Raw genomic sequence first — 24926 nt, 5'->3', positions numbered from 1 at the left:
CCGGATGATAGGTGTGTTGGGTGAGGTGAAGATCGTCAGACCTCTAGGGATTGCAATCCTGTCCCATATCTCGAGGACTGTTTTCGTGGGGGTTGTTATGTATGTGCTGCGGTTTCGTGCCGTTCTGGAGAGCAAGACTAGGTCCCACAAGGGCCTGCAAGCACTGCCTGATCCATGTGGAACCAGTGTTTTTTGCTCTCACAAACCACCCATTCAGAAATGTATCGAAGATGGGCTGCCCAGTAATATTCCAGAAGATTAGGGCAGGCAAGGCCACCATGGTCTCGGGTCAGCATAAGCACTTTGTTTGAGTGGCGTGGATGACTCTTACCCCAAATAACGGAGGTTAAGTCACGTTTGAGGCTTTGGATGTCTACCTGAGGAGTCGGGATAGGCAGGTTCTGAAAGAGGTAAAGTATTTTAGGGAGAAGTGCCATTTTTACCGCATTAAGGCCACCCAACCAGGAAATAGGGAGCTTTTTCCTGCGTCGCAGTTCTTCTCGAACTTCTCTGCATGAGATTAGCCAGTTGGCCTGGGTCCAGGTGGAGAGGGATGGGGTCATATTAAGGCCTAAATAATGGATTGAGTGTTCTGTCCAGTGTATAGGGGTGAGGGATTGGAGTCTCTTTAAATACGGGGCAGGAATGGTGAGATTCAGAGCGTGAGATTTGGACATGTTAATCTTGAAGCCTGAAGCTAATTCAAAAGAGTGGAGGAGCGCAGATAGTGCCGGAATAGAAGTAGCCGGAGTGGTAAGTGAGAGTATTAGGTCGTCTGCAAACAGGATACTTCATGATCATGGCCCCCAAAGGGTACGCCCATTATATCTGGCGACTGGCGAATAGCAATAGCTATGGGTTCCACTGCTAAGGCAAACCGGAGAGGGGAGAGTGGGCAGCCCTGCCTGGTACCTCTGTGTATCGAGATTGGAGGTGTAAGTTGACCATTAATTCGGAACCGTGCTTTAGGGGAAGTATAGGGGCCATTAGTTTGGAAATGATTGTCTGTCCAAGGCCTATTTTATGGAGCACTGCACGCAGAAACTGCCAATCAACGCCATCGAAGGCCTTCTCTGCATCAAGGTATATCAGACAGGCCGGGATATCTCGCCTTTGGACCCTTTCAATAAGGTGGGCAATACTTCAAATGTCAGCCCCCTGGTGGATGAACCCCACCTGGTCCATGTCGATCAATCCTGGAAGATAAGGCTCGAGGCAGTGGCTAGTATCGTAGGGTAATTTTTTGCGTCAGTGTTAAGTAGGGTGATAGGTCAGTAAAAAGTGCATAAAGAAATGAGTATGTATTTTAGTGGACACTTTATTTATGGGCAAGTGGAATTACACTAATAGCTGCCACGAATACATGTATGTATGCGTGGCTGAAACCAGTGAGTGTGATGGTTCTGATTCTGTGTACATATACACTGTCAGTGTTTCTAAGTGTTGTAAAAAAGAATCCTTCAATTTTCCAACAATCAGGAAGAAACTTCAACTTCTGTTATAAATGTCCTATAAATCTGAGTTATCAAGTTTTTCCAGGTCATACATAAGTATTTTATCCCATCCTGCTTTCATTGTTTGCATTTTGGTACTTGTGACTTTGGGGTTCTTAGTGTAAATCCAGGAAGATATGTCTCAAGACGCAAAGAAATAAATTGAACGGGAAGAGCTTCTCATGGCTGACAACAACCAATGCGAAATGTAGGGAGGACTGTGAGGATCTGGTTTATACCACTTGTTAACATTGAGACCGTACTTACTCAGCACTATGTTTGCAAGCTTCTCTGACCGCTTCCAGTTTAAAATCCGCAGAAGGCCTTCATTAGCATTTCTGGTACTTCTACTATTCTGACAATCTCTTCTTAACTGGCAGCTAAGGAATTATGATGTTTTTACTTGAAGCCATGTGTATCCTGCCGCAGTGAAGGTTACCAGTTGCAAACTTTCTAGAGCTGTTTCGCTTACACATCTAATGATGTTTATTAAAAATCCAATTCAATAGGGAAGGTTGATTTTTGATAAATATTTTGGAAAAGTAATTTTTAAAAATGAGCTCTTCCCTAATTAAAGCTCCTGGAGCCTAAATTGCATTAGCCTGCTAGCAGCTGAGCCTGTCAGTGCTTGACCATAACACGGTGCGAAAACCGTTCCTAGAGAAGGGTAATGGCTTGGGCCTGTGAAGCAGGATGGGCTGGGGTTGAGGAATGGGATACCTGTCAGCTCAGGAAGAACACCTGAGAGAGTTCATGACTTTTATTTACGTCATAGGGACCAGGGTAAGGCCTACCTACTAACAGTTAATTGAAAGGGGAGATCTGAGGAAGGGATAGCGGGTGTTGCTTTAGGCCCTCTGTAATCAATTGGGTACCAGCCCATTGGGAGGGGTATCTGGTCCGAGAACCACTTTGGTGTAGCTGAGGAGGGGACTGGTCATTACCCTAAGCACACCGCTTGTTGACCCACAGGTTTTCTTCAGGGGCATAATATCTGTGCCATCTTAGAATTCCATTAGAGTGGTGCAATATGGGATAGTTTGCAGTAAGGCAAACAAGATACGCTGCAAAAGTGGAAAGGGTTGCCCAAGAAACTTTTTCTTCATTGGTTAAAGAGTGTCCAGGATTCCTCTTTACCCACGGGCTTATAGATCCTACAAACGTGGCATAACAGAACAGCAGCAGAACACAAGAGGACTGAACCTGCTTCCTGAAAGCTGAGAGGCGGCCTGAAGGGCTTGACATGCTCCCACTTGTACACAACACAAAGAAGAGGACTCTACCAGTCAATTGCCTTACCTTCTTTGTGGCTGCAGGGACGTCAAAAGCTGCAAGAGTACTTTTTCCAGGAGTGACAAGTGACCTGCTGAAACTGGAAGAGAACTTGTCCTTGCTGGGCTCCTCTACTAGAGCGAGACCCTACGCCTAATCTCTGAAAGAAATTGAACTTGGAAAAGTTTGGGACTTCAGACCTACGGAGGACTGGGACCAGCCACCCAAGTCAATGTTGTTACCTTGCTGGAGAAGAAAATCAGGTTGGTCCAGCTCTGGGCTTTTTTTGCTGCCTGAAAATCAAGTTCATTGGACCCCCTTGTCAAGCCTATCTTACTTCAATGTGGCCTTCCCAGATACAGGTTGCAGCCTTGCCCTGCTGGAGGGATCCAAGCTTCTAAAAGGACTAAGGGCCAAATGTAGATATATTGGTGGTATGTATACTCTGTGGCAATGGTGACCACCAATAGGACTATCCTCCCAACTATCCTCACACCCAATTTAAATGTGAATGGACCTTCGGTTTGGCCACGATGGAGACTACGCGATCTCAGCTGTGGCCAAACTCTTCTGACTGCTCTGGGGCGTAATGGCTGTGTGAGAAATGGCTACATGTCTACCTGCCCAATTTAGATGGTCAGATATGTAGTATTTTTTTACTGTTTCTTACCACCAGATAAAACCTGGCGTTGAGGAACTGAAAAATCGTTATAATGCTCCCCCTGCCATGGAAGAAAACTCCCTTGGGAAGGGAAGCATTATATTGTTTCTTTTCAAAAAGAAGAGCCCGAAACAGGATTTAATATTGTTTTTATATAGATAAAAAGATGACTCTGTGCTACAGGGCTGCGTCCTGCTGACGCAGTCCTTTACCACAGAGTAATATGCATTGCCAGGAACCGCCACCACAGTAGTTCCTTTCAATGCTTTTATAAATTACCGCCTGCTTGGCAGTCATTTATAAATTAGATGGGCAGCCTGTCTAACATGGGGGCGGAGTAATTTACTCCATCCCCATGGCGGATTGGAGGGCCGCCCACCATGAATTAAATCGGGCCCTAAGTCTAAAGATAGCAGCTATGAGTGGATGAAAGTTCCAAAAGTATTCAGCCAATGAGAATACTTCCTCGGGCGAAAAATGTGACTTTTTCCACTCTGAGCCTTTCCCGCCGAAACCAGCAGCTTCAGCTGGCTCTCTCTCAACACATATCCAACTATTGAAGGGGCTTTGTCAGATGCAGATTTGCCCAACTGAAATTCTCACTTAAATTTCAGAGACTAATCCAGGGGCCATATTACACATTATCACTGTTTGCGCCCCATTATGGTGTATGCGCTACCCCGAGGTCAACCGCAAACTCTGGCTACCCTGGGGGCAGCGCATTCATGTGAAAACACTAAGCAGCTGCTCCGTGTTTTCACAGTGCAGGCGGCACCCGTCTGCACTTTCAATGGGGTTTAGAGATCTCCTTGCAGGAGGCTGCAGTCAGTGAGAGGGATGTCTGGGTGGTCCATGGGACCCCCTTCACTCCCTGCAAAGGGCTATTGTCAGGAGGTGCACTGACAGTGGGCCATATTTTAGATGGCATACTGTCAGTGCTTCTCCTCAGGGCTTCTTTGACTCTGTGACTGTGTCTGTAATATGGCGCGGGCACAGAGTCAAAGAAATTCCCTCAAATTTGAAGTGCGCCATCGCTATCGGTAATAGAGAAGGGGACGCACAAGCGTCTGCATCTCCTTCTATAATACCAAAGTGCCCCGGGGTGTGCAAAGCGGGCGCAAACGCCCGTTGCTCCCCCGGGGCACCATCTGTAATACAGCCCCAGAAGGTAAAAACTTTGACCGTCTTGGCATATCCGATCTGCACTCCATCGCAATAGGCCTGAAACTAAGCCTAGGTCCCAATCACATGCGAACAATATTTCTTCTTGGCCTTTTTTCTCCTAAATCTTAAAAACATATCTCAGGTCCCATATGGACTTATCTGGTTTGGAGTCTTCTTGTTTATTAAATGTTTCTCTATTTTTATAAATTGGATTTTATTTGTGTTTTGTGTTTTTTACTTTTTTAACAGTTTTAGCACGGGAAGTGCTTCACACATTTTCTCTGTAAAGTCTGTCTGTTTTGTGCCATAGCTACCAGGGGTTGAGCTCAAGTTTAAATTATTGAAACCTTGTTTTGGATCTAACAGTTGCTCACTATATTACTTGTGGTGGACTGCCTTCCACCCCAATTAATAAATTACTTTCTTATAGTACACATGTAATATTCTGACAAAACTAGTATGTAGGAATACCAAATGGTATTTGCTGTCTGTAGTCATATCCTCTCTAAGTAGTTTTTCTGTAAAAGTTATAAATGTTGTTTTAAATACTTCTAGGTAACAATTAAAGATGCCTGGGCGTTCATCTTTGGTAGTTTCATTCAGCTCTGTTGATTCTTCCATCTCCTCGCTAAAGAATTGTCAGGCCTACATCAACGCTGGAATGGAAATTGCTACGAATGTCGCTCTTGACCTCTTAGAAACGGAAAGTAAGTGAAGATGGAATTTAATTTGTTTTTCTATTCCGTATTTTTTCACCTAATGAATGCACAATCCCTTCTCAATCTGTTGTCTTAACACTTGCCGTTTGACAAACAATCTTGCTTCTATAAATAGACTTCTAAGACTGGAAAACCCATTTTCTAATCAAAGTTTTGGAATTTTTTTTTAAGAACATACTTTTTGTCAGCAGCCAAATACAGTCTGGTTCGACCGGGTTAGAAATCGCGTAATTCTGCAATAAATCTGTTATGTCGACATTCATTGTATCAAAACTATGCACGAATGAAATAAGTGAAATAAAACCTTAGCATTTCAAGATGCAACTTGTTGTGCTACGTCTACCCTACAGTCTCATGCTAGTACCCCCTACCACTGTTTCCTAGATGCTAATGGATCACATAATAATATGATTGCCTGTCTCCCTCTTGTCCCATTATTCCTGTATCTAGCCTCATTTTAGTGAGGGGCTCTAGATAGAGGCCTCAATAGTCCGCCCATCTCTTCCAGATTTTAGGGTGTTTTTGTGGGCCTCCCCTAGCTTTAAATATAGGTAGCTCCATACCCATGCAGAAGTCCAACTCCTTTTTCCAAACACCTAATAAGGAAGGTGAGGTGGCCTTCCACAATTTGGAGATATCTGGTTTCGCTAATGTAAGACCCAGAAACAGTAGGTGACGCTTGTAACTATTGCCCCCGATCCCTTCTGAAATGTGTAGTAGGGCCGGTTTCGGCAACATAGGAATATCTCTGCCCAGCACCTCAGAAGGCATGTCTTGACCCCCTTCCAGAACCTGATGAGTATCGCACATTGCCAAATTGTATGTAAAAAGGTGCCGTCAGTATTATCACATCACAAGTATATAAGGGATGCCACGAGCCCTGCCCTCCAGAGCTTGTGTCTGGTGAAATATACCCGGTGCAGGTATTTGTATTGAATAAGCCTGCACTGCACGGGGATTCCAGCTCCTCTGTCAAGTCATCGTCATCGAGCAGGCCCAGGTCTGTCTGCCAAGTCTCTCTATAATGTGGTAGGGCTGTTGGTAATAAGATATTGGTATATCTTAGCGATTTTGTGATCCCGAGGCCCCCCATGAAAACTTTAGCCTCTACAGGATTAAATTCAGAGATGGTCTCGATCTGCGTTATGTTGGTAGATACAGCATGCCGGAATTGGATATTTTAATAGAACTGTGTGCGAGGCATGTCATATTTTCTTTGGAGCTCTAGGAAAGACTTTAATGACCGAACCCGCATGACCACCCCGAGCGTGGATTTACCAATATCTTCCCAGCTTCTAAATCTGGCTAGTGTGGCCAGCTGGGTTAGAAGACCGTTGTGCCACAAGGGAGTTTCCCCAGTTAATCTGCCCCACCATCTCATCCGACGCAGTGATTGCCTCAGAACCAGAATACTACCCTTGTCGTCCGACGCCGGCTCCCCATACAGATATGTGTGGAGGGTTGTATCGCCCATCGTCCAGCGCTCCACTGCGTGTGCTCGGTCTCACCCATCTCTGTACCACCATTCATTTAACACTAGGAAATGGAATGCTGCATAGTATGATTAAATGTCTGCGGTGGCTATCCCCCCACAGTATGTGGATTGGAAGCATGGCGGCAAGGCCACCTGAGCTGAGCCACCTCCCCAGAGAAACTGTCATAATATTGCATTTGTGTTTCAAAACCACATGGTCTGTATCGGATAGGGATGGTTCTGCATCTGATAGTGGAGCGGGGGAGAGATACCATCTTAACAATAGCGGATCTTCCAAATAAGGACAGAGGCAAATGCGACCAGGACCGTATCTCTTCTTTAACTTGCATCCACAATGGGGCAAGATTCTTTTCCCATGAAGTGTGCTGGAGGCAGATAGAAATACACCCAAGTAGGTTAGTCCCTCTGTGGCGACAGTCACATCCTTTGACCATGCACCTAGTTCACTCGTTCCCAGAAATAGCCAATAAGATCGATTTGCGAGTATTTATAAAGAGGCCGGAGGTCTGGACGAATATCTACATAATTTGGAGTAGTCTCGTGCCTGTCCTATTGGGGTCTGCAAGAAAAAACAGGAGATCATCGGCATACAGTGCTATATGGTTGGAGACCTCTCTTGACCACTCTAATCCCCACACCTGGGCGTCGATCCTGACCCACTCCGCCAGCGGCTCCATCACTAGCCCGCATAGATATGGGGATAGTGGACATCCCTCGCTCAATAGAGAATGAATGGGAAACCGACCCCACCACTCGCACCGATGATGTGAGGTCTGTGTATAGAAATTGTGTGTATGATAGGAATCTAGGGCCTATCTTAAGACGTCGCAAATGCGCAAACAGATATGGCCAGCTGAACACGTCGAAGGCTAAAAGCAGTGCTCTGCGACCGACATGGCAATCTATTGCTATGACGTTATGGGCACGGTGAATATTGTGGCGCGATGGGGCACAGAGCTCGCATTGTTTTATTTTTTACTCAAATAAAGGAGAATATAAAATAGCATTTTTCCCTGTGATACCAGGGTAGGAAGAGTATAAAAAAAATTATTTATATTAAAAAACCTTTTGAGTTAAAAAAAGAAAAGAAAAATAAGAGGGTCCAGTAGGGGAAGTGTGTGGGTTTTCCCCAGTGTAAGACCAGTGTATGCGGTAGTACTAATACCCCTCTATTTCACACATGATTAGTTGAAAAACATCTGTGGTAAGCAGTGCCTCCAAAGTATGTTTTTAGTCCACATACGCTAGGACTACACCGATTAATTCTCAGTCAGATACAAACAATTAAAGGAGAAACGTTTTCCTTAATTTTTTACTATGTAAAGGTATAATTGGTTGGGTATTGTGAGATTTCTGTCTTGGGATCCCAGATCAGTCAGGAGATTACTTAGCCATGTTCTTTGAATTACCACTGGTGTCCCAGGGCCTTAATAGTGTTGCACTCCAGTTAAAATGCCCTAGTACTCCTGTTTAGTTAGCACACAACTTTATCAGGGTGGAGAGCTCATGTAGCTAAGGCTTACTTCAAGACGTAGATGAGGTTTGAAATGAAGTATGAAGCAGCATATACTTGTTAATAAATGGAATGTCCAGTCAGTACTGCACTTCAGAATAAGGGAAATAACTTAAATAACCGGTAAGTTAATAGCACACTTAAATCTGTGATCTACAAAGACACCTAGAAGTGCCTGGCAACTTCTGGTTCTTAGTCATATGGCTGCATTTGTTTTTAGCCCTTTCACATTATGCTCAAGAAATCCAGTTTTATGACCAGTGTTTACTAGAGAGGAACATTTTGGGGCTCGGATAAGCTCAGGCAACTTTGTTTGATGTTTGTCAGTGGAGCAGAGGTGCTGACAAAAAGATATATTAGCTACAAGATGTGGAGCTGACATGGCTAGCCCACTGAGTCAGTGCAGAGATTTGTGATGGTGGTTTCCTTAGGAACTTGAGAAATTGGTGCAGTCCTTTGTTGTCCAAAAGCCACCACCCAGACCAAGAGACTCCCTTCTGTGAGGCTAGATTTTGTTTAGGTCTTTCCATGGAATGCTGGGGGAGGTGAAATTTGAGGGTGACCCAGTGTCTAATTAACTGTCTCAGGGAAGGGGTGAAATTCCAGTTGACTGTACTCCACACCTTACTGCCCACCGGACTCTGGGATAGGGCCAGTGGTCAGCTCCTATTCCAGTGTACACCTGTCATCCCTTGGGTGATATCTCTATTTTTATTATTTATTTTCATTTCTGAGAACATATCGCTTTCAAATATTTAATCACTATCAGATACATTTGTAATCCAAATCATTAACTATCCAAATCTATCTAAAATAAGGTGATATGCGTCAAATATAAAGCTCAATCACGACTTGAGAAGGTATATCATGATCTTGCTGCTTATGCAACACCAGGTGCTTTATCCTCAGATCTATCAATATCCTTACAATGATCATGGCAAAGAGTTAACGCAGTGCAGTTCTTACAACTTATTTACAATATAAAAAGTAGAAATTATAGGAGCATTAATGATGGTTCTAATCAAATGATGTCTCTGATAATGTATTATTTGCAAATGATGACTGTGTACAACAGCCAACATATTTGCAGCGCATGCAGGAGTCAAAAAGAGAGACTAGTATATTATCTATGTATCATAAAGTTCAGGAAAAGCTTCCTTATATTTCATTAAACCTATCATATTTGTTTCTAAGCCTCTAGGTGACCCTTTCCATAGTGGTCAGTTTACTTATTTCAGTAATCCAGTCTTTATTTCTGCCAGTTCTTTAGAATTCCATTTTTTTAGGATTAATATTTTCCCTGCTGATATAGCTTTCGTAATCCATTTCTTTTTATTTCTTTACACAACTCTCTCTTAATTTTCTAGTCAAATAAAGATGACCACAAATTAGCTTTTTCCAGTGTCTTCTGCTGCAACTGTTTGAATGCTTGAATATATTTCATTCCATATTCTATTATGTCGTAAGTGAACCATTATCCTACTTACATTCTCAACATTTGTCATTTGAAGCCACATTTAATCTGTACAGAAATACAGTTTTAGTAGTATTTAAAATACATTCATTGTTGCATTAACTGATGCTGCACTTAACCTAGGTGTTACTCATTATTTTGATCATTAATAGATCAAAATAACCATTTCAACTCTTATTTCCAGGCAGTCTTATGTTTATTGAGCAGGTGTAAGTTCTCCGTTTGGATAGTCTTCCATAGCAGAGATGCACTTGACTTACCGCTTTCGAGTATTATTTAGATAAAATAGTGCTCTTCCCATCCTCATCAGAACTGTGTGAATTAGAAGATCTCGAACAGAATCTTAAGAGTTAAGTGGTTCCAAATCTTAGAAATAGACATATGGTATTCTTTTACAAGATTCCTAGATTCCTAAAATATGATCTCCTGATTGGTCCTATAACTTGATCAATTCTAAAAATGCCATTTTCCTCCCAGGCATTCCAGTGTACCCTGTTAGCTAGAAGAGTAATGTATGAGTGAATATCAAATGTTACATTGTGGGTCTTTACCCTGCATGCCTTTACCCTGTGGGTATTACAGCCGGTTGACCTTTACATGCCAGGCTTTACTTCGCATGCGTTTACCCCGCATTGTAAAGTCTTATATATTGTTTTAAGGTGGTTCTCCTGAAGCCCTCTCAAACTCCTTTTTAAAAGGAAAAAAATATAAAAAATTCTCCCTTTACCTATGTCCTCTTCGAGTTATCTCTACCCACCCTTAACCCTAAAATCACCTTTACCCCATTACTTCTACCCACTCATTAACCCTAAAATCACCCTTACTCAATTACCACTACCTACCCCTTAACCCTAAAATCACCCCACCCTAATCTCCACCCACCCTGTAAACCTAAAAAAACCTTACAGAGCCTGTAACTTAAAAATCACTCTTACACCATCTTTACCTCTACCCCTTTTTTGCCCTTTAAAATAATGTTATTTGGAACAAAAAATATATACTTGTGACTAAAGTACTGCGGGGTGAAGGTGAAAACACTTTAGCATCACTTACTTATGTGGTACATGCATGCTTTTTAAAGACTGCAGGGTAAATGTCATGCAGGGTAAGGATTATCGGGTGAAAGTAACATACCATACTTAGTGTTGTAAATACACTCAAATTCAGAGTTATCGGGATCAAAGTTTGGTTCTCTAGTTCCAAGATATTTACTAGTCAAAAAGATACTATCTGAGCAATAGGTCTTGCTCATTTTATTTGTCTTGATTAACACATCATCGTTTTGTCCACCAGATGCATCTATCTGTATTATAGGGGTCACACAGGGGTCCGCTCTCACCTACCCTCTTCAACCTATTCATGGAGCCTCTAGCAGAAACTTTGAAATCCTCTAACATTCATTATCACATGTATGCGGATGAAACCCAATTGTACTTGAAAATCTCTTCCCCAGAAAACATCAGGTCCCACAACACAACTCTGCAAAATTCTCAAAACTGGCTAACTTGCAGCCAGCTCAAACTAAATGCTATCAAAATGGAATTTCTCCTCATCATCCGACCCAACCGCAAGCTTGAGATTTATGTATGGATCTTACTTCCCTCATCTGCTCACCACACATACTAGATTCTACGAGGTCTCTGGGAATAACACTTGAATCAAGCTATCCTGGCTGAAGAGGGGTGAAACCCCGAAACTGGTCCTAGGATGCTTGTTTCTGGTCCAGGGAGGACTTGGCTTGGCAGTTCGGGCTGGACTGTTCCCACGAGGCAGAGGGTCAAGACTGATTTGCATATGGCCAGGTCTAAACTGGGGTGGCATGGTGAGCAAAAGAATGATGGATTTAACCCAGATCTCTTGACTGGGTGTGAATGTTTTGATTTGTTCTGCATTCCGTCCATCAATTGTGTGTCTTTTGCCTGAGAAGGAAGACTGTACCTGCACCTTTCATACCAGGCTACCTGAGTGATTCCAAGAACTAGTTGCTGGCCCCCTGTTCTGAGCCACAGGGACACAACAAGCTCCAGAGGTCTCCTTGCAGCTGACCTGCTGCACTGGACCTGCCTGAGCCCTGCTGGTTTCTGCTGTAGCGTTTTACTGATCCTAAGAGTTGCCTCCCAGGTCCTGGACCTTTCGTGTGGCATCAGTTGAGGTCCTCCAAGACAAAAAGGAGAAATCCTGAAGTTTTGGCTCTTTGCGACCACCAAGGGACCCATTTGTGTCGAGATCTTGCTGACCGGCAATGCAAAGGTCGGATAAACCTAACTCTTCATGCTACAGAGACCGCCAACAAAGTCCGGCAACGCAATATCTGCACTTCACACTACAGCATTGGCATTCGCCGTGGTGACCACCAACGCGAATATCCAGTAACAACTGTCTGCGACAGACAACAGCATCTTCATGCTACAGCTATGACTGTCCAGGATACCCGACCTGCTCTTCGTGCTACAGCAACAACCATCCGCGACATGCTCCTAGTGGCCTCTTCCAATCCGCCAACAGAACTCTTCATGCTGGACTTTAGAAGGTAACTTTTTCAGTGAGATTAACCTTGCTCCATTGCAGTAGGCCTGAACTTATGACTTTCACCCGGTCTTGCATGACCAGATAACAGTGAGTGGCACTTTGTGCTTTTAGGCACTATACTTCCCTTAAATCTTTTAAACTGCATAGCTCCGGTTCAACTTATTGGAGTTATGTTGGTTTGGTGAAAATAATTTATTAAAATTTACACTATTTCTAAATTGGTTTGGGATTTTTACGGTGTTTTGTTTTGACTTAATTACCCTTTGCGTGCTGCATACATACTTTACACTCTGCTTCCAAGTTGAGCCTGACTATTTTTATGCCAAGCTATCAGAGGGTTAATGCACAGGTTAATTTAGTGACTTTTGTGGTTCACCCTGACGAGGATTGTGGTTGTTGCTTGAGAAGGGTCTTCACTCCCCCTCAACCAAAAACCCAGCTTCTCACAGCATCTGTCTTTGGATTAGATAATCATCAGAAGTGAATAACTGATAATGAAGATAAACATAATTTCAGCAAGGACAACTGCTTTCTTGTTCAGCCAATACTGTGGTCACTGAATTACACTGTATTCCGTACATCCTTCGAATGGTCTAGCAGAGGTAACTGCATAGCAGGTAGTACCATGCTCCCCACATCTTCAATAACTACAGAACACCACAGTGCATGAAACATGCGTTCTAACCAGTAATTATTACATGTGCATTATTTGGGCCCCATGTGTACGCCAGTCATATGCTCGGCATTTCACCTGTGATGAATACAAACCTCAAATAGCACATTGTTGCATATCAATATAAATGTTATATGTGTTTATACTATCATTGCTTATCAGTTACAGCAGATTACATAATAACGGCTCCAAGTTACATTGTTTTCAGTAACAACATGCACCACAATGCGTGGCACATTTATGAAAACAAGTGATGGCTGCTATTACAATATTGGCCCAATAGAGTCCACATGCAGAGACAACTAGTGCTCCAACAGTTTGTTTATGGGATCCTTGCCCCAAATGGCTCCTTAATACATTACAACCCTATAGTGACACATATTCACAGTACAGTCAGTGCTTAAATTGCATGCCTTTCGGTAAGTCTAAGTCCCTGCAAACTTGCTAGTCCTATTTACCTTAATGAGTCTGGAACAGATATCCTCCGAACTGAAGGGAGAGCAAACAAGCAGCCAGCAGCGAGCACTTACCTGTCATAATTGCGCATGATGCTCAGTTACAATTCTGGAGCTGCTGCTTTCTGCCTTTTACAGTTTATCCACTTGCAGTGATGCTGTTACTCACAAAGCACTGGATGAAGATCCCTCTCCATGTGGCTAGATCAGTGTTAAGCAAACTGTGGGTCCACCAGTTAATTTCTGGTGGACCACAAAAGATCGTTAAGTAAAGATGCCTTCACATTTTGTATTTGTCTTGTCACATAAGCTGTGCTTCAAAGACAGAGGTCAAATGTCAGGTTATGTCTTTCTAACAAATAGCTGCTTATTCTTTTTTTGTCTGAAATCTGTTTATTGAGATTTTAAAAAGAGACAAAGAAATGAAGACCTAAAAGTACAAACCATTCACAGGTGTATATATCTGATTAATGGCATTAATGCAAGATTATGTAAAAAGTGAAGTGATCAGCAGAGCATCAGATCAAATACGCATTCTCCCAAGTGTATAAATCAGGAACTTCAATAAGCCCGCCTCAGAATGAATTCATAAGGAGTCTTGGCAATACAATACACCGCAAAGGGAGGGGGCGGGGTGTACAGACCCGGGATCAGAGTAAGACCGAAACATAACTCTAAACATTGGAGGGGGATGGTTATCATAAAGGATATGCGTAATGGTGCCATGTCAGGGAAGTGAGTATGCAGAGGCTTCTAAGGCTAATGTGTTGAGAAGAGCATGAGAATGGATGGGTGGGGAGACGCGGGCATCTTTGAAGCCAGTGGAGGTCTTGTTGATGGAAGGGGTCAGTCCAATAAGTTGAGGACTTTGAGCCTAGCGGCGTAAAACAGGAGTGTTCAAAGTGGGTGAAGTACATTACCAGAGGCTGTCATGTGTGTAAGAACCTCTTTTCAGAGTGGGACACACTGAGCTATCTATGGGGCTGAGGCATTCTTCCAGTGAAGAGCAATTAGCTGTCTGGCGGTCCCCAGCATGTGGGCTATGAGGTGCCAGTCGTAGTGTGTCATGGCTTGCAATGTCAAGGCGTGAATCCCCGGAACCACCGTGTAGAACGAATGGGGAAGTGTGTTGGCCACCACCCCTTTGATATGGCTCAGAACTTCTTTCCAGTAGGTTGCTATGAGGAGGCAAGACCACCAGATGCAGAGGAAATCGCTCATTGATGATTTGCATCTCCTGTCTGGAACAGGTAGAGGATTTTAGGCAAAATAGATATTTTGACCATGTTGAGTTGACCTAGCCAGGAGGCCTGTAGTGGTTTCCATCAGCAAAGGTCCTCCAGGATCCAGCGCCGAGAGTCTGGCTAATTGACACGCATCCAAGAGGCGAGGTCAAGGGTGAGGCGCAGTCCTAGATACTTTATAGATTTTGAAGCCCATTGGAAAGGGGTAAGGGCCAGTAAGTCAGCGAGGTCGTTTTGAGGATTGTCAGGTTAAGGGCCTACGATTTAGCCATATTTATTTTGAAGTCAGAGACCTTTTCAAAGGCATGAAGCATAGTAAACTGAGCGGAGAGGGTGGATTTGGGCCGGGTGAGGGCAAGAAAGAGATTGTCTGCAGATAGGGCAACTTTATGTTCATACCTGCCATAAGGGGTGCTTGAGAGGTTCTCAACCTGGCGATACAAATCGCAAGGGCTTCCCCTGCTAGGGCGAAGAGTAAGGGCAATAACGGGCAGCCCTGTTTAGTGCCTCTTGCCAGGTGGATCGATTGGGAGGAGTGTCCATTAACACAGATCGTTGCAGTGGACACAGCATTTGCCACCATGGTTTTAGAGATCAGGCAAGGTCCCAGGACAGTCTTAGCTAGGGTGGCCCGCAGGAAGTTCCATTCAACGCGGTTGAAGGTCTTCTCTGTGTCAAGCGAGAGAAGGCAGGCGGGTATATTGTGCCGGTGGGCTTTTTCTACTAAGTATGCAAGGTGGCGCTGTCGTGTAGTTCCTATAAAACCTATACATATCTGCGCGTTCTGACAGCATACACTGTAGGATTGGTGTCAGACTGATTCTGAACACCCCCACTGGGTATGTTGGTCTTTTGCACCAGCTAGCTCACAGCGCCACTCGAATCTCCTCTTACCAAAAAGAGAATAGTTCTTGGCAACCATTGAACATGACAATCCTGATCCCTCAGGACCGTGGAAACAGTATACTACTTTTCGCTCAGTCACTCGTGCTTACTTAGCCTGTCTTAGAGAGGTACACAGAATAAACAGGCTGGGCGTTTTCAATAAGTTTTTATTGAACAGTTGTTATTCTGGTGTAAAATAGATGAGCTGCAACAACCGTTAGACGGTAGCAGGTATATAGGATTATGAGCACTATAAAAGTAAACTGATGGTAACGCTCTAGCATCTTGCAGTAATCATGAATACCAACAAATGCATAAAATACATGATAATAAAAAGATGAGTACTCCTACGATGTCTCCCTAACTAGATGTACCTAGCATGTATGTAGGTGTTAAGCCAAGAATCCCTCTAGGATAGAGTCTGCCCCATTTACCTGAATTGAGAGAGTGTGGGGCCCCATCCTGGTCTCGAGTTGGACACCCCGCGATCTGCATGCAGGAACCTCAGCATCTCGCATCAGTGTGTCTGCCGGGAATTCCTGATCTCCTCTGTCTGTTTTAGCAAGATGTGATGTATATATACCCATAGGTCTCCCCAGGGCTCCTACCTCGCTGTATTACTGTGTCGGCCTAACGATGACGTCTGGCATGAACTTTATACCTAGATATCATACAGGAGATGGTAGCCCTGCTTTGCTTCCAAGAATCGTCATCCATAATGTATGAGATTTTCGAACTAGGGAAAAACCTGTGTTCTGAATGCAGTGTTGTATCTAGGTATAAGGTCAGTCCCTGTAAACCGTTATAAGTGTAATGTAGGAAAGAATGTAGGTGAAGGGTTATGAAGTTACCTGGACCTATATCAGGGTACCTATATGGAATATAACACCCACTCCTCTTCCGAATGGACGACATAGTTACATTCTCATCGTACTACTAGGTTGACTAGATACTGGTCCGCTAATAGTTTAAAAAAAAAAAGAAAATTGTTTCCGCTTAAAAATAATAAAAAAGTTCTAAAAATCTTTAAAATATTCAAAAAAGGAAAATTGTCACTCAAGCCATAGCTCTAATGTGTCCGCAGGTATAGTTCAAACTATTACAAGCATTTGAAAGCCATTCATGCCCAAAAAGAATGTCAATTTTGTTATTGAGTTCTAATTTCTAGTTTGTTTTCTTAAAAAGGTCGCATTTCTCCCAGCACACGGCGGGCCAAATCAGTCACATGTTTGTGTCCTGGCTGGTAGACGCAACATTTTTGTTGGCTGCTTCCGCAGACAGCGGTCGCTGTAACACCTCGCAGGTTATGTCAATTGAGCACAGATAATTCTCTATGCTGTCCACAGCCGACGCTGGGGCAGCCTGTGTGCTGTCCAAGGCGTGGGTGTCAGAGTAGGAGCCCGTGTCCACTCCAACAGGAGCCGTGACTACTTGTGGAGGCTCTAGGAATGCCGCCATCAACATTAGAATACGCAGGGGACACTGCAGAACATGGGCTGTTATTTGGTCCAGTAAAGCATCAACATCCAGTTGGCCAAATGATGGGAGTGTCAGACCGAGATCTAACACGTATTCTTCTCCACAAAACAAGCATCCGAGGATAGGTAAGATGCAGTCCATCCAGACTGGTCTATATGACAAGAACTAACATGCACTTAGTTCTCTCAGGCGAGGTGTTCCCAGGTGTTGTACCTTGCGAACATGGTATTTTCGCTCCAGGAGTACTGTTTCCATCTCCTTGGTGACTGGGATGTCCATTGCGTAGCAGAAAAATTATGATCAAGATACCTGCTATTAGAAACCGGATCAGTGGAAGTCCCCCAAAAATGCTTCCAAATACGGAGTGTATAAATTTTGGTATAACTCCGAGGACCGTCTAAAAGGTGCTTAGTAGTCCAGAACCTATGGTTTTAAATAGGTGGACGATGCCCATAGTATCTGACATGTTAAAGATACGATTTACTATTTTTGTGAAATGAAAGGGGCAATTTGTACATATGAGCGCCTATATCTCTGCTGAAGGCCTTGTGATCTGGTGATCAAAAGTCTCTCGAGTTGCGGTTAAGGGCACAGACTTCTGTAAAAGCATGGCTTTCATTCTGCTTAAAGTATCAAACCATAGTAATGAAACATTTAGTGAAGGTCATAACACGCCTCCCTGACTGTATGTGTTGGTGGAAATAATACTTGCATACAGCAAGTAACCATGCAGCTCACGGTTACCAGATATACGAGGCCCGCAAGCACCCCACAGCAACCTTGATCATTCAGCATCAAATAACCCCCCTATACGAAAGTAGCCTGAACACTGGAGTGATTACTGCAGCTGGGGTTCCCCTGAAGTGACAGGATAAATTCACTACTGAACTGTTAACATGCCCAATGCAGCATTATATCCTGACATATGAGTATCCACTCAAAGTGTCTTCACAGTTTGTACCACTCAAAACCCTTCTCTATCCCCACTCTGGCATCGAAATCTGTACGGTAATTCTCAAGATTCCTTGATGAATTCCCTACCCATTTCTTCATATCTGCCTGCCTCTGTTCAAGGCTATATTGAATTTAAAAAGTAGTGTCCGGTAGAGTTATGTGGCCATGGATTAACCATTCTGTGAACAGTGATTCTGCCACTGTAATGGATAATCTATCCAGTTTTTCAATAAGCAGCATTGTATATTTTGCACCCCTTTGTGCCTTTCTGACTTTTTGCTTTCTGACTTCCCGTTTTTGACTGGTGGAATGATTTTGCGCACTTTCCTCACTGCTGTCCAGTGTTAAAGGTGCTCCTGTATAAAATGTGTTATGGATTGGTGTTTCCATGATTGGCCTAGTTGGTTAATGTGTCAGTGCCTAGTAAAGTGCACTGCGAGTGCAAGGGCCTATAAAAGAAATGCTGTTGGTGGGCTGCAGCACTGGATTGTGCCACCCACGCAAACAGCCCGTAAAGTGTAACTCTGGCCTGTCAACGCAGAGCCTGTGCGCAGCCTGGGGCTGCCATGTCGACTTGGCAAGTGCACACACTTCCAAGTCCATAAACCTTCCCTTTTGTACATGTTAGTCACTACTAAGGTAGGCCCAAGGTACCCCTGTGGGCAGGGTGCATTGTAGGTGAAAGGTAGGACATGCCCTGGTGTGTGTGGCATGTCCTGATAGTGAATTACAGCCTACTTCGTTTTTCGCTATTGCAAGGCTACCTGTTCCCCATAGGCCAGAATGGGCAGTTTGATTATTACATCCTATAATCCTACCTGACCCAGGGAACATGGTAGAAATTCGAGTTTAGTATGCCTGAACTCAGAATGATAAAATGCATCTTTTAGTGAAGTTGGTTTTAACATTCTGTGTTTGAAAATACCACTTTTAGAAAGTAGGTATTTTCTTGTCTAACCATCTGAGCCTGCCTCTGCTAGGTTGGGTATTCCTTGTCTGGAGTTTGAGTAACAGGGGCTGGGGGATTCCAGGAGACGGGGTGAGTCAGCACAGGGCTGAATAACAAGATCTAGATGAAGATGGGTGGGAGGAGTTGCACCTGGGTCCTGAATAGGGCTGGGTCTTCCCTCCACAATGCTGGCTCCACCTCCTGTGGTGCGTCTGATGTCCCTGGCCTACACGGTGAAAGGAAAGAAGGAGTCTTGTCAACAAAGTGCTCCAGGACTGACCAGAACTGTTTTGTACTAGTCAAAAGCCTCTCTGCCTTCAGAGAACAAAGAGAATTTGGGGATAAAAAGGGGGACCCAAACCCCAGGACTTCAGAACACGCTGGAATCAAGGAACCTGCGAAGAAGAAGAGCTGGAAGAGCTGCGAGGGGGAGTACTGCCCCTTCGCTGTGTTATTGCTTTGTTGGGTTGGCCTGCACCTGCTTCTTCTGCCTTGGGCAGTGAAAGGACTGAACTTTCTCTACTTGTGCGGAGTATCTCCAAGGGCTTGAGGTAGAGCTTGCCCCCTGTTCAAGAAGTCTCAGGAACAGCAAAGACTTCAAGCCCGACACGTCTACGACGCTGCTGCCGACTCCGTGTCCTGAAGGCACCGCAGAGGACACCGCCGCAACGCCGCACCGCAACCCTGGTCTCACCGATGACGCCTGCTAACGCCGCCACCGAGCCGCTGCTCGCACCGCGACCTGTGGGCACCGCACTCCGCACCGCCTCGCTTCACCACAACGCCTTGGTATCCCCGACGACGACGCTCCACGCCAGAATCAACGCCGCTGCTTGCACCGTGGTTTGAGGGCACCGCTCGTAAAGTTACACGGCGCACCGCCCTCATCCCGCACCGCAGCCTTGGCCCACCGACGCCAGTGCCATCGACTCCAGTTAGTCAGCCGACGACAGCACTTCAGCAACGACGACGCCGCTGCCGCACAGTGACCTGCCAGCCCCGTGACGAGCACCGCCTTCATCTCACACCGCGGCCCTGGTCTCCCCGACGCCATCTGATGCTGCCACCGAGCCGCTGCTCGCACCGCGACCCGAGGGCACCGCATGCCGCACTGCTGCACTTAGCACCGCAGCACCCTGACGCCTGCCGACGCCAGCGCTCCTGATTCCATTAGACAGGAGATCGACCTGCAACGCGTGTGACAATGAGAGGTCATCAACGACCCGCATTTCTGAAAGGTACTGTTTGCGGGTCTTTCCGACACTGTAGCTGACCCGCGACGCCGCGGTCAGCCAGAACTGTTTGGATTTGTGTGTTCACGACGTCCGTGATAGCCCCAGACGGAGCTATCGACATCAAGGAACTGTGTTTTCAACGTACCTTTGCAATTTAAAGACCTCTTGCAACGCATCTAGTTTTAAAGTACTGTACTGTGGATTTTTATCGTATTTGGTCGTTTTAAGTATATAAAATTATTGGCTATTTTTCTAAAACTGGTGTAGTGTCCATTTGTAGTGCTTACATTGTATTACTGTTGGTTTTGTGCAAATGCTTTACACACTGCCTCTAAGATAAGCCTGACTGCTCCTGCCAAGCTACCAAGGGGGTGAGCAGGGGTTATTTTAGGAGTGTAACTTCCTTACCCTGACTAGGAAGAAGGGTCCCTACTTGGGCAAAGGTGCAAGCCCTTGCCAACTAGAGACCCCCATTTCTAACATTGGTTGTCAGCGGTGAGGATAGGACTTGTGTTTGCACTTGACTTACAGTGATTGGTGTACACTACTACCATATCGCAGACCATTACGTACCTCATACATATTTTTCTTTTTGGCCTATTTTTGATCTTGCCAGTTTGAACTTGCTACTTCAACATGCCTGAATCAATTGCATCATCTATGGCATCAATGGAAATTGCCTTTGAGGAGGATCGATTGGAAGCCTACAATGTCAAGGAGTTAAAATCAATTTGCAAAAACCTGAAAGTCCAGGTTAGAGGTCTCACCAGGAAGGATGAGCTACAAAAGGCGCTGAGGGCCTGGGTTGCAGCCCGACATGCCAGTGGGCAATCTGGTGATCTCTATGGAGAGGTGGAGGAGCCTGTTCCTAGGGTGGATGTGCTTTTTGGAGGTGGGAGACCCTCCAGCCAAGACAGCAGTAGCTTGTCCCCAGAGGAGCTGGAGGACAGGCATGAAGCAAGGAAGTTTGAATTGGAGAAACTCCGAATAGAAAGTGAGAGGGAAGACAAGAGAATAGCCATGGAGGAAAGGAAGATGATGTTAGATCATGAGATAATAATCAAGGAGCTGGAGCTAAAGAGTAGAACCGGCTCAGATGGTGGCAGCAACGCTTCAGCACACACCGACAGGATTGTACACATCCCCAAGAATGTAGGTAAAGAGTACAAAAAGGTGATGACATACAAAGGTGGTTTCAAGGGTACGAGTTGTCTATTGATATGAATGGGGTCCCTGAGAGGAACTGGGGGGCAGGTTTGTGGCCTCTCTTTCCAGAAGAAGCTAGGGATACTCTGATAGCTTTGGGTAAGGGGCAGGACCTCACCTATGCTGACATGAAAGACGCTCTCCTCACTAGGTATGGACTCACTCCTGAAAAGTACAGGGATCAGTTTAGGTCCAGTAAAAAGTCTGAGACCAACACTTGGTTGGAATGTGTGGATATGTTCTGTAGGCCGCTGGATGGTTGGGTAAAGGGCAGTAATGTAACAGATTTTCAGGGGCTCTACAATTTGATTGCATGGGAGCACTTGTCTAGTCTATGTTTTGCAGATCTGCACCAGCACCTAGTTGACAGTAAGCTAACTGACCCCAGAAAGCTTGCTATGGAGGCGGACCGCTGGGTGAGTACCAGTGTCCACAAGAAAGCGTTTGGGGGAGACTCAGCCAAAGGTGGGCAGGGTCCCCAGCAGAAAAGTGGGGGGACAAGGGTAAAACTCAGGAGTTCTCTAAAGGGCCCCAAACTAGTACCCAGGGTCTCTACAGGAAAGCCTGCTGAGACAGACCCCCGCAAGTGTTATGCCTGTGACCAGGTGGGTCACATGAAGGAGGACCCCAGGTGCCCGAAGGGGACGCAGCCACCCACTGGTGGACAGACCAAGGTGTTGGCTAGTGTAGCGCTTGGGGAGGAGGGGTGCCCACAGGAGGGTGGGGATCCCGCAGAAATGACCCTTGTCTCACTAGGGGACAGAGAGATGGTCCCAGGAAACCAGGTGCTCCCAACACAAAGAAATATAGCACCTGGGTGACCATTAATGGGAAAAGGGTAGAGGCTCTCAGAGATACTGGAGCCAGTGTGACCTCAGTCCGGGGTCACCTGGTCTCTGAGAAGCAGGTAGTCCCAGGGGCATTCCACCAAGTAGTTGCTGTAGACAACTCTGAGCGCCAGTGTATGGTGAGACAGGTTCCCTTTGAGTGGGGGGGTCTCAGGTCCCTTGAGGGTGGTTGTGAGCCCTACCATGCCTGTAGATTGTCTGCTAGGTAACGACCTGGAGCAGTCCTTATGGAAGGATGTTGAGTTCAGGTCTCACTTGGAGATGCTTGGGTTGCCAGAGTTGGCATGCGTGTCTACTTGGTCAATGGCAGCCAGGAAGGGTGATCAAGAGGACTTGGAACCTGGAACAATGGCCCAAGTACCTGCCAAGAGAAAGGGCAGGGAGCGCAGGAAACCGGCCCCCGAAGTACCCACGAACCGGGAGGATGCGGACCTCGAGAGGGACGCCCTGGTGCCTACAGGGGAGCAAGTAGCCGACCTGGGAGGCATCCTTGAGCTGACCCATTGGCAGCAAGAAGGGCGTCCCACCAGGGAGGAATTCTGCAAGGAGCAGAAAGAGTGCCCTACTCTGGAGGGTCTGCGGCGGCAGGCTGCAAACCAGGCATCTGGTAATCAGTCCGGGTCACATCTGATCTACTGGGAGAATGGTCTCCTATACAGTGAGCCTAAGGTTGCTGAGCCTGCGTCAGCCCTTGTGCTGGTGGTACCCCAGTACTTCAGGACCTTCCTCCTGGGTCTGGCTCATGACGTGCCTTTGGTAGGACAAGACCTTTGACATGCTTGTCACTCACTTCTTTTAGCCCCAAATGCGAAGGCAGTCAGATGCACACTGCATGTCTTGCCAAACTTGCTAGGCAAGTGGCAAGAGTGGAAGGAAGGTCAAAGCTCCTCTCCAACCTTTATCTGTTGTTGGAACACCCTTTGAAAGGGTAGGGGTGGATATTGTGGAGCCACTGGATCCCAAGACAGCCATGGGCAACAGGTACAACCTGGTCTTGGTGGACCATGCCACCCGGTACACGGAGGCAATTCCTCTCAGGACAACGATGGCGCCAGTGGTGGGCCAGGCGTTAATGGGCATCTTTTCCCACGTGGGATTCCCCAGAGAGTTGGTTTCGGACAGGGGGACCAATTTAATTTCCAAGTATATGACATCCCTGTGGAAGGAGTGTGGTGCAGCCTACAAGCTCACCACTCCTTACCACCCACAAGGAAACGGTCTGCTGGAGAGATTCAACCAGACCTTGAAAGGCATGATCAAGGGTCTAACACAAACCATGAGGCGTAAGTGGGACGTCCTCTTGCCATGCCTTCTCTTTGCATACAGGGAGGTGCCTCAGAAGTCTCTTGGGTACAGCCCCTTTGGGCTCCTGTATGGCCACCCTGTCTGGGGACCTCTGAGTTTGGTAAAGGAAGGCTGGGAGGCAGCTCCCAGGAAAACTCCCCAGGATGTGTTTAGTTACATGCTGGCCTTCAGAAAACAAACTGCCCGCTTCAGGAAACTCCCTCAGGCGAACCTAGAAGCAAGCCAGGAAAAAATGAAGAGGCGATATGACCAGAATGCCACTCTGGTCGAATTTCAACCTGGGCAAAAAGTGTGGGTCATGGCCCCAGTGGAACCCTGTGCCTTGCAGGACAAGTGGACTGGGCCATATGAGGTGGTGGAATGCAAGAGTAACGTCACCTACCTGGTGGATTTGCGGACTCCAAAGAACCCTTTGAGGGTCCTTCACGTGAACCGCCTCAAGCCCCACTTCGAGAGGTCCGAAGTAAGTATGCTCTTGGCGACAGATGATGGGGTGGAAGAGGAAAGTGGGCCTCTCCCTGACCTCCTGTCTACCAAGGAGCATGATGGGTCAGTGGAGGGTGTGATTCTCTCCCCTACACTGACTCAAGAGCAGCAGGGGGACTGTCGCCAGTTGTTGGGACAGTTCGCCCCGCTGTTCTCTCTGACCCCCGGTGTTACTCACTGGTGTACCCATGACGTGGACACTGGTGACAGCCCTCCTGTAAAGCACAAAAATTACAGGTTGACTGACCGGGTCAGGGCCAGCATCAAGGCGGAGGTCACTAAGATGTTGGCGTTAGGGGTGATTGAGCCCTCCAACAGTCCTTGGGCCAGCCCAGTGGTCTTGGTCCCAAAGGCTGCTGCACACGGTGCCACTCCAGAACTGCGGTTTTGTGTGGACTACCGTGGGCTCAATGTCGCCACCAGGACTGATACGCACCCCATCCCCAGAGCTGATGAGCTCATTGATCGGTTAGGGGCTGCCCGGTTCCTCAGCACAATTGATTTAACGTCTGGGTACTGGCAGATTGCCTTAACCAATGGGGCCAAGGAGAGATCAGCATTCTCAACCCCAGAAGGCCATTACAAGTTTCGGGTGATGCCCTTTGGGTTGAAGAATGCCCCTGCCACCTTTCAGAGGTTGGTCAATCAGGTGTTGGCTGGACTGGAGGATTTCAGTACCTGGATGACATTGCTGTGTTCAGTTCCAGCTGGGAAGAACATTTACAGCACCTCGAGAAAGCGTTGAGGGCGCTGCAAGGTGCAGGCCTCACGATCAAGGCCAGTAAGTGCCAGATCGGGCAGGGTTCTGTGGTGTACTTGGGACACCAGGTAGGAAGCGGCCAGGTGGCGCCCCTACAACCCAAGATTGACACCATCCTGGTTTGGGA

The 24926-nt window shown here is 46.1% G+C and overlaps 1 protein-coding gene across 3 annotated transcripts in view; it reads left to right on the top strand.

The window, feature by feature from the left end:
• The window catches only part of NSMCE2 (NSE2 SUMO ligase component of SMC5/6 complex), a 683358-nt gene that overhangs the window by 68022 nt on the left and 590410 nt on the right, over positions 1-24926 (top strand). For all 3 annotated transcript variants that reach the window (XM_085604965.1, XM_085604964.1, XM_085604962.1), the window contains exon 3: positions 5146-5297. In XM_085604965.1, coding sequence (XP_085461091.1) covers positions 5159-5297 — 139 coding nt within the window. In that variant the 5' untranslated portion in view covers positions 5146-5158. The remainder of the gene's footprint in view (positions 1-5145; positions 5298-24926) is intronic.

The sequence above is a fragment of the Triturus cristatus genome, chromosome 5_1 (assembly GCF_964204655.1).
Source record: "Triturus cristatus chromosome 5_1, aTriCri1.1, whole genome shotgun sequence".
NCBI lineage: Eukaryota > Metazoa > Chordata > Amphibia > Caudata > Salamandridae > Triturus > Triturus cristatus.
Note: the sequence above shows the minus strand (reverse complement) of the source record. Positions and strands in the feature narration are given on the sequence as shown.